An 11,401-nucleotide genomic window follows, 5' to 3' on the forward strand; every position below is an offset into this window, starting at 1 on the left:
AGGACGAGGTCGTTGAGCTCGTAAATGTAGAGAGCTCGGTGGAGGTGATCAACCTCGTGTCTGACTCGGAAGAGGAGGAGGACCCAGGTGAGGGGTCCAGCATTCCTGGAATCTTTTGAGTCAGCTTGTGGGCCAGGGTGGCCAGTCGATGTCCCCTTTTGATTTTAGTGGGGGGCTGTGTTTCTTTTTGATTTTTTTTATGTTAGTGGCGAGGTAGTTTCCGCCTTTGTTGACCTAGTTTGTATGAATTAATTATGACTTAACCGATTATACGCATGGTGTTATCCAGGAAATTGTGAATCAGGTTAAGTTATCATTCGATAACGATAAGTTGATTTTCCGCATTCGAGTTACTTAAAGTGATGTCCCGGAAAAGGAAGGTTTTAAAAAGAAACAATTTTATGTCACTAATTCAAAAAACATTTTTTACCCATTTTTCTGCAATGTTTTTGAGAAGTATTTTTCGGGGCGTTACATACACGATGGAAGTGCTAGAAAGATTCAAAATGAGTGGCTGCAACTCAGTAGAAACACTAGTTGAGTCCAATCCCAAATTTACAAAATGTGAAGATGAAGGTATAGTAGATGCAACCATGTATAGACAGATTGTGGGCTGCTTGAGATACCTATGTCATAGCAGACCAAAGATTGCATATGGTGTGGGATTGATCAGTAGATTTATGCGTGATCCAAGGCAATCACACTTAACAGCAGCTAAGAGGATCATGAGGTACCTCAAAGGAACAATTGGTTATGGAATAATGTTCTCATCTAATCAAAACAGCAATGATGGCAAGCCAAAACTCACAGCATACTCATATTCAGATTGGTGTGGTGACTTAGTTGATAGAAATAGCACAATAGGACAAGTGTTCCTATTATCTGGATCCCCCATATCATAGAGTTCACAAAGCAAAAGGTGATGACTCTATCTACTTGTGAGGAAGAGTACATTGCAGCATGCTCTACTGCTTGTCAAACACTATGGTTGTCTTCCCTGTTGAAAGAATTGAAAGTAATTGCATAAGGAAGTGTTGATTTACTGATTGATAACAAATCAGCCATAGATTTGGCCAAGAATCTGGTGTCTCATGGGAGGAGTAAACATATAGACACCAAGAATCACTTTCTAAGGGATCAAGTAAGCAAATGCACGATTCAACCACTTCATTGCAAAACCGAAGTTCAGTTAGTTGATATAATGACAAAGCCATTGAAAGGGAAAAGGTTCAAGATGTTGAGAGAATTCTTAAATGTAATTGCTTTGTAACTAGTTTCGAATTAAGGTGGAGTGTTGAGAGTAATTCAAAACTAAGCAATTGAGTTAGCAAGAATAACCAACTTTCTGTTTTTTGTAAGTTCAGGTAGTTTTTCTTGTTAGAAAATGTTCTATAAATAGCAATGTCATTTTCTTTTTGTAATCAATCAATGAAACATAAAGTGTTAATCAATACACTCATATAATCCAATATCTCTTTCTGTTTTGCTACATTCTCTTCTTCACACTAACTCATATTTCATTCTTCTTCCTCTACAACCTCTCCTCTGTTGTAACTTCATTTAAGATTAACAAAAGCACCAACAAAGCCAACCTGCATTTGACTTGTAAAGTATGGCTTCTTTTAATTCATTCACATGTTAGTTGAGAAGCGTGTGCATATTCTGGTGTCATCTATTATAATAAGTAAACATTTCCCAGAAATTATAAGTGGTGAACATGATTTAATAAGAGGCTAATTCGTCAATCTTCAAATGTATGTATCTAACTAGTGGTTAGTTGCATCTTTTGTTAATTATAGTTTATATACCTTATCGGTCTAATTTATTTTATTCATTTATAACTATCTTGCCTCTTTACATAACGTCAACCCATGAAGTAATAAAAAAAAGTAGTGTTTATTAAATAACAAAGTAAATTAACTACTTCTCATATATCAAATTTAATTTTTCCAATATAAACTAAATTGTTGAAGTCAACAAAATCATTTTATAGGGTCGGGTTTAAAATTTTGTATTTATATATAGTATTGGTAAATATATCATACAAAATTATTTCTTAAAAATTATTTACAAACAATAGATCATTTAACACTCATTTGTACTATTTATATTTAATATTTATAACCAGTATAATTTCATACAAAGATATTTTTTCTTTAGAAACGCTTTTTAAATTATAATCATCATTATTATTTTATTATTTTAAGGGAAATGTGATTAGTGTTCCTCGAGTATTAGTTGAGGATTCAAAAGTAAAAAAATTATTTTGAAAAATGATGATTTAAAACTACAAAAATTCAAACCATATATTTTTCTTGGCACAACTTTTATCTTTGATTAGCGAGAATTTTAAGGGCATACATTAACATTACTTTTTATTTTAATTATTAGTATTATTTTAAGAATATAATATTTTTATATTATTTGTTTAAAGATTTATATATAAACAATATATTATTTACTATTCATTTATAATATTTTATATTTAAAATATAAGAATAATTGGATATAAACCATATAGTATAAAACTCTTATATTGTGAATATATAGATATTTTTATATTGTTTTAACTAGAGGATAAACCATAGTTTTAAAAAAGAAGATTCGGCCTAAGAGTGAACGTGTATATCAATAAATGACTCATATGAGAGAAATTAATGTCTTCCTTGTCCCTACGATTTTGTCCTCAATTTATTGTGAAAGTGAAATTTCGCTAGTGACACGACATTCACAAATAATAAATCGAAAGAAGTGTATAATGACTGAAAGCTAGCTTTGGCAAAATTGTAATGTCAACAAAAATAAAGCAAAAAAAAAGTATAATCCAACGGCTTTGAAAGGAAGTAGGAGAACTTTTCCAAATTCTAATTGTGGTATAGAGAATCTTTTTAAGTATTTACTTCTGGAGTCAAAAGATGAAATAGGGAGGCCTAAAAAGCTTATAAAATAAGCATGACGTAATGATGAATTGGGTGAAGAAAGTTTCAAAAATAGGCTAGAATGGGACAATATGGAAATTGATCTAGGTTTAGTAGTGTTACTTGTACATATATCTTAAAATTGTCAACCTCTCTGAAAACAAATCAAACTCATTAAAAGAACATCAAAAAACAGCATAAGTTGTTAGAAATTAGTTCTCAAAATATATGTTTATAAAATCACACACACTTTTTTTAACACTTTGTTTAATTATACTCAAATTTGATAGAACTTGCACGAATTACTCTATTACTTATTCACCGCCACTAATATTTCTAATATAAATGTATACATATTTTTTTTTTTGGGTACAATGATATCTTCACACATTTTTGGATAAGAGATTAATCCCCTCTGGGTTCATGGTTTCCCCTCACAACAAGTGTCACTCACATGAATTAAACCTTTGACTTTGAGGATCCAATATGACTTTACACTACTAGATCATCGTCTTGTTGGTTAATGTAAATACAATTTTTTCGGCCCAGAAAAAAAGCTCAAAACCCTTTTTAAAATAATTACTTTTTAAAATAAAATAAAAAGTTAATTAAACAAATGATTTTCTACAAATAATGTAATATCTTAATGGAATTCAAAACAAACCAAAATCTAATTGGAAATGGGTTTTTAACAAACAAAAATCTAAAATAAAAAAATAAGTTTTTTATTGTTTATTTTGAATTTTAAAAAATTATAATATTGAATAAATAAAACTATTATTTTTTAATGATTAAACTTGAATTTGTTAATATAATTAAATAATTAAAGAGGAATATTTTAAGTATCCCTCATTTGAATTTCAAATAATTAATAAACAAATAAAAAAGGCTTGGTCAAATGGCTAGAAAGTAGTGGGATTTTATACCTTAAAAAAAGCATAAAAATAATGTGGAGATAAGTTGTTAACAAGATTTTAGGAGGTTAAGTTATGTTAACTTTTCTATAAATATGATTAGCTTAGGAAGCATAAACTCTCTCTTCTTGTTCTAAAAAATACTGCCTAGAAGAAAAAAATGAAGGGAATTTGCCAAAAATTCATTGTGTGATCCAGTATGGACAAAAGCAGGAAAAGTGGGGTGCACCTGACATTAACACCGTTGGATCAGTCTTCATCACAGGCGTCACCATTGACCACCAGATACCCCATTCAAAAAAAACGGGGAGGGTAGCTTTCATCAGTTTTCCATGACATTCAGTTATTAGGAAATAAATAAGCTTTACACACATCATTACTACATTTGACCCGAATGATAAAAAAAAGGTCAAAATCCAAGTCATACAAAATTGTTCATTTGGTCCAAGTGCAAAATAAAGTACAAAAAAGAAAAGCCCACTGAGAACCTCAATATCTTAGGCAAAAGTGAGGGCAAATGAAATCACCGTTAGAGACCTACAAAAGAAATATTCACATCCTATCGGTTAGAGTTACAAGCTTAAAAAAACCTTGTTAAGGATCGATTTTCATAAGATTCACACAATGGCAAAGAAACACTGACTCCACTAAACTGAATTTTGATAAAAATATCTCATATTTAATGCATGATATACATTCCCTCTTAAAGATCACCATCACAATCACCACATCATTATTCAAACCCCAAATACAACTTCAATTCCATATTCAGTTATCCCATCATCACTTATAACCCAAAAAGTAACCAAGTTTGCATGATCATTGTTTTTAGTATATCTTTTTAAAGAGTTGTGCGCGGAGTAAATAACACTAAATCAAAGGAAGAGTAGTCACCCAAACTGGGGCAACTTTGGGATGATTCTTGTGGAAGTTCTCTTGAATTGAAGCATGTTAGGAAAATTTGAATAGAAGGATAACCCCTAGTATCTCACACTAGGGCAATTTTATTGGGTAAGTCCGATTTTTCTCGAATCAAAAAGTTTCATGAAGCCCAAATCTGGGGCAATTTTACATAAGGGTGTTAAAAAAACAAAAACAAAAACAAAACAAAAAGAGTGTTAGGTTGAAAATCCGCAAGGGCGGCCTAAGAAAAAGGGAGCGGTACTAAGTCGAAAACTTGAAAGACGATTTAATATCATTGCAAAAAAAGGAGAAAATTCCTGGCAGACCTACATTAGGTATTATGGGAAAAATTAGGGAAACTTAAATGAACACCCTTATGCGAATGCCCATTATAATTTAAGCAAACTGGGGCAATTAAATTATTTCCTCCGAAGGAAAACAAACAATCACACTTCCATCTCCCGAGAGTGAAGTTTCAAACAACTTATACTAGGGCATCATTATTGGGATTAATCATTCTTATCAATACAATATTGGGACAACTAGCCATCAATAGATCACCCCTATCAGCAGTAGTTAAAAGATGGGTTCACATTTCAATCAAGGTTCACATTTCAATCAAGCTCAACAAAATGAGACAAATTTATATATCAAAGACAATTCATGAGTGCGCTAGAACATTGGTGCATAGTTTCTACCTTTCATGTCATTACATTCACAACTCGTGCATAACATCATGACAAACATCACATATAACATATTCTCAAACATTCACCTATTATTCTACAGTCACCAAAATCAAACTTTCCAGATCCTGTACCTCGATGTGAAACTTAAATTTTTCGGGTCTTGTACCTCGAAGTGTAATCTAAGCTTTACGTGTCCTGTACATCGAAGTACAATCTAAGCTTTCCAGGCCCCTTACCTCGAAGAAAAATATATGTTTTTCGGGTCTTGTACCTCGACGAGCAACTTAAACTTTTCGGGTCCTGTATCTTGATGTGAAATTGAAACTTTCCGAATCTTGTACCTCGACGTGAAATATATGCTTTTCGGGTCATGTACCTCGACGAACAATTTAAACTTTTCGGGTCCTGTATCTTGATGTAAAATTGAAACTTTCCGGGTCTTGTACCTCAACGTGAAATATATGCTTTCTAGGTCCTGTACTTCGATGAGCAATTTAAACTTTCTGGGTCCTCTACCTTGATGTGAAATTGAAACTTTCCGGGTCTTGTACCATGACGTGAAATATATGCTTTACATGTCCTGTACCTCGACGAGCAATTTAAACTTTTCGGGTCCTATACCTTGATGTGAAATTGAAACTTTACGAGTCCTGTACCTCGACGAGCAATTTAAACTTTTCGGGTTCTGTACCTCGATGTGAAATTCAAACTTTCCGGGTCCAGGACCTCGAAGTGCAATCTAAGCTTCCCGATTCTTGTACCTCGAAGTGCAATCTAAGCTTTCCGGGTCTTGTACCTCAATATGAAATATAAGCTTTCTGGGACGTATACCTCGACGAGCAAGTTAAACTTTTCGGGTCTTATACCTCGATGTGAAATTTAAACTTTCTGGGTCTTGTACCTCGATGTGAAATTTAAACTTCCCAAGTCGTGTACCTCGAGGAGCATTCAAAATCAAGCTTTTTGGCTCCTATGCTGTGAAGTGAAAACTTAAACTTTTCGGGTCATGTACCTCGATGTGAAAACTTAAACATTTCAGGTCTTGTACCTTGACGTGAGAATTAAGTTTTCCAGGTCTCGTACCTTGATGTGTGATGTAAGCTTTCCAAGCCCTCTGCCTAATGTATTTCAAACTTGTACCTTCGAGGACCCCGTGCTTGACGACCTCAAAGTCAATCTTTACAGACCTCATGGCTGACATTTTTCTAATTTTGAGGGCTTCGTGCTTGATAACCTCAAATTATACATTTGAGGACCCCGTGCTTGACGACTTCGAAGTCAATCTTTCCAACTCAAGTTCCAGCAGTACAGCGGCCTACGTTCTTGGCTTTTATCCTTGTGTCTCCAAATTATGGCAGTATATCGACCTATGTCTTTGGTTTCACCCTTTTCATCCATATTCTGGCAGTACACCGACCCGCGTCTTTGGTTTCACCCTTTCCACTCCAAGTTCCGGTAGTACACCAACATGCGTTCTTGGTCCTTAACCGAACGCCATCCAAATTCCGGTAGCACACCGACTTGCGTCTTTTGTTTTACCTTTTTCACTCCAAGTTCCGGCAGTGCATCGGTCTGCATTCTTGGTCCTTTTCCTAGTGCCATCCAAATTCTGACAGTGCACCGACCTGCGTTTTTGGTTTCACCTTTTCCACCTCAAGTTCCGACAGTACACCGACCTACGTTCTTCGTCTTTAACCTAGTGTCTCCAAATTCCGGCAGCACACCAACCTGCGTCTTTGGTTCACATCCATCTTTATCACGCCTCTTAAGAGCAAATTCAGACCATCTTGAAGATAGTTCAGCTCACAAAAGAAAGAACAACATTTTTTAGCACTGAGATTTTAGTCAGTTAGGCTTCTTCTAAGCTTCAACAAAATTAACATTCATTTCTTTACTAGTTATTTATCATGATATCCATCAAACCTCAGTTTGCTTACTATCAGATAAGCAACTAGTGAAGAGAAGCATATGTGAATACCCATTTTTGTCCGGCTGAGGAAAAGCCAAAACCTTTTTTAAAATAATTACTTTTTTTAAAAAAAAAAGTTAATTAAACAAATGATTTTCTAAAAATAATTTAATATCTTAATGAAATTCAAAACAAACAAAAAATCAAATTGGAAATGGGTTTTTAGAAACCCACACCCTTTTCCCTAAAATAAAATAAAAATTTTATTAAAGTTTTTTGTTGTTTTTTTTTATTTTTTAAAATTATAATATTGAATAAATAAAACTGTTATTTATTATTTTTTTATGATTAATCTCGAATTTGTTAATATAATTAAATAATTAAATAATTAAAGAGGAATATTCTAAGTATCTCTCATTTGAATTTCAAATAATTAATAAACAAGTAAACAAATAAAAAAGGCTTGGTCAAATGACCAGAAAGTAGTGTGATTTTATCCCTTAAAAAAACATAAAAATAATGTGGAGATAAGTTGCTAACAAGATTTTAGGAGGTTAAGTTATGTTAAATTTTCTATAAATATGATTAGCTTAGGAAGCATAAGCTCTCTCTTCTTGTTCTAAAAGACACTCCCAGAAAAAAAAATGCCCAAAAAGGAAGAAAAACACGGCCTAGAAAAAAAGAAAGGGGATCCAGAAAAAAATTGATTGTGTGATCCAGTATGGACGAAAGCAGGGGAAGTGGCATGCACCCGACCTTAACACCGCTGGATCAGTCTTCATCACAAGCGTCACTATTGACCACCAAATACACCAATCAGCACGTGACACATCGACGAGCGTACGACTATAAGCGTGAGCGCGTCCGCACCAAACTCAAGCGCCATTCCCAGCCTCTTATCCCATGTGCTCGTGAGCAGGGTAGACTTAGTGCACCTGCCCTCATGGCCAATTGATAGGCGACAACCACGCGGGCTCACCTCCTCCATGTAGACGCGTCCCCATTTGATCCACGTCCCCTTTCAATATCTGATTCACTATAACTGTGTGCATCCTAAGCATAGTACACCCTTCTCCACAACCAGCTAGGACTTGCCACGTGTCCCTCTAACCTAGCCAAAGTTATTCCAACCAATCACAGTCAACACGTCAGTGCTTATTGTGCTTCCTGTTACACCTGATTAATACTCATCCAGGTTTCAAACTCTCCTTTTTATTCTTATTTCTAAGGCAATTTAATTGTTTAGGAATAACAACAAGCATATTTAGTCAATAAAAATTAATTTGCTAGACAGTAGGTATAATAATTCTATTGTGTAAATCCAAAAGCCCAATGTGATTGGGCTTAAAATATTTTTCTACATTTTTAGCCATAAAATATAGTGGCGACTCTAAGAGGTCGCGTAACCAAAATCGTGGTGCGACAGTTAATATTAACTTTTATGGTAAAGTGTAGTAGAGAAATTGATACCCGGTTGCTCCTAACCTCCATGGTCAACCATCTTGCTTGATAGCAGTGAAGTGCATTAAGTCAAAGATTAGGTGAAGTTATCTTCAGAAACAACAACTCTTAGATCACCTCTATCATTATAAGAATTCATAGTGGACTTTCACAACTACCAATATAGGGTAAACTGTAAAAAATAGTCCTCAGTGGAGAGTTGTAATAAAACTTGGGGTGAAAAAGAAAGAAAAGAAAAAAGTAAATACACATTTTAGTTATCATGTTTTTCATCTTTACCAATTTGGTCCTCAAATTTTGAAAAATCCAAAATAGTACCCATAAATTTCAATTGTGGGTCAAAATAGGTATTTTTAGCATATTTACAATACCTGGTAGGAACTAATTTGACCCTGAACAAAAATAAATTGACCCACATTTTAAATTTTTGGGACCATTTTAGATTTTTCAATTTTTTAAGGAGCAAACTGGTAAGCTCAAAAAATACGAAGGACTGAAATGAATATTTACTCAAAAGAAAAAAGATAATGAAAGGTAATCTATAATGCTAGCACATGCGAGCCTCAAGAGCCCGGGTGCAGTAATTGGTGGACTGATTCATTCCTTGGAAAGAAATAGAAAAATAACACAGTTGTGTTTGACGAGACGCGAGTGTAGAACAAATAGATGTGGTATGGTGGTGAAATTAGTTAGAAATAGAAAGAGAGATGGAGTTATACTGAACAAACATCCTATATCCTGAAAATTATTATTCTTATATCTCTAATCAATCAAATTCCACCAATTAATATAAAAAATATTAGAATATATTTTTATAACTTTTCTTTTTAATTAATTGACACATTTTAATTAAACATAAATATAAATAAGGACACAAAAGGGGACATGTCATCTAGATTATGTTATACCTATATGTTGCCCTTAACATTTTGAATGTATTGCCTTTAACTAGTTAGTTAGGATACTCTCTCATACATAAAAAAACAAAACAAAAAAATAGTGGTTTATCATTTATAGTAAATTATATTAACATCATGTGAGTTTAGTAAAATTATACAAATCATCATTCTTTTTTTGTATTTACAAAAACTATCTTTATTTATGTACCTACATTATACTAACTACACAAACATGAAAAATAAGTGTGATCTTTTAAAAAAATTGATGAGTATAATTAAGTTAAACCAAATATATAATATTATTGAGACAAATTCAAATGGTATAAGGTGAACGTCTCTTTGGTATTTTTGGTTTGTTAAAAAAATGCATCAATAATTTAAGGAGATATTGTACGTATATAAATTGGGGGATTTGTATAGGTGCAGAAAATGCTTGTTTATATAACTTTACTAAAACTTAGAGGGTGTGAGTGTAATTTACTCCTTTATATAATTATGATCAGTGTTGTGAAAAATGTTTCATATCGGCCGGTTCAACCAGTAAACCGGTGAACTGGTCCCAATACCGGTACGGTACAATAATTATATCGGTCATGCAATCATACAGGTCAAAACCGACTAAAACTGGTCAAAATTGGTCATATCGGCCGGTTTTCAATTGAACCGTACTGGTCATACAAGCCGATTTTTATTTAAAATTAACTTTTAATAAAAGAAAATAAAAATATTGATTTTTCATCATTAATGTTAATATATTATATATGTATATCTAATTTTGCTAGTATGTGATTTAATTAGTGAACCACCGGTTGAACCGCTATATCACTATACTAATACCCTAGCCGGTTTGATGACTGATACAGTGTTAATAACACTGATTATGATGAAATGATACTTTTGAATTTTTACTTTTAGCCTCTCTTTGGTTGAAGAGTGAAAAAATGAGAGAAGAGAGATGTGAGAAAGAGAGGGAAGAGAAAGAAGATGTAAGAAATAAAGTAGATTGTTATATTATTTGGTATGAGAGAAATGAAAAAGAAAGAAGGGAGAAAAATGTACATATGAATTTTTGAATTACACAATATCCATGCAATAAAAAAAATGACACAAAAAATTAGGAATACTTTTGTCATTTCCCACAAAATCACTCTTGTTCCGAACTTTCTCCCCACTAACTAAGAAAAATGATTTTTTTGTGGGTTATGCCATTTTTTTTCTCTGTCCTTCCCTTTTCTTTGCTAAACCAAACAAGAGAAAGTTAATATTTCTCTTCAACCTCTCTATCCCCTTTCTCCTCTCTCTCCCCTTTCTCGTTCTTTTCTATTTCTTCTCAACTAGCGTTAAAAATGCAAATACAAAAGATTCGTGTATCCCCTTTTAACATTTTGAGGAAAATGAATAGAAAGGTTTAAAGTCTTCCTTTGAAACTCAACAACTTTCGAGGGGAGGGAAGACTTACTCAAAACTTAAATGAAACATAAGGAAGTTTGGTGGTCCCTCTCCATCATTGTCCTCGATCTCACTTATATGATAAAAGACATCTTTTGTCCCAAAAAGAATGCCACTATATACAATTGGCAAAAAATATTTAATTATTAAATTTTTAATTTAAATATATTTTTTTTAAATAATCGTAATTCGAATATCCCGATATATGGGTGGTACTACCTACTACTTCCATCCTTTTCCAATTCCCTTCTCCATTTCA

The 11,401-nt window shown here is 33.1% G+C and overlaps 1 protein-coding gene across 1 annotated transcript; it reads left to right on the forward strand.

Moving 5' to 3' along the window:
• Window positions 483–902, forward strand: LOC109330488 (uncharacterized mitochondrial protein AtMg00810-like). The gene has a single exon (XM_019564721.1). It carries the CDS (start codon window positions 483–485, stop codon window positions 900–902), a length of 420 nt encoding a protein of 139 aa, XP_019420266.1.

Source organism: Lupinus angustifolius, chromosome LG01 (genome assembly GCF_001865875.1).
Source record: "Lupinus angustifolius cultivar Tanjil chromosome LG01, LupAngTanjil_v1.0, whole genome shotgun sequence".
Lineage (NCBI taxonomy): Eukaryota > Viridiplantae > Streptophyta > Magnoliopsida > Fabales > Fabaceae > Lupinus > Lupinus angustifolius.

What these genes read in the sequence shown, in the direction of transcription:
- LOC109330488 (XM_019564721.1), top strand. Translation starts at nt 483, where the DNA reads ATGGAAGTGCTAGAAAGATTCAAAATGAGTGGCTGCAACTCAGTAGAA.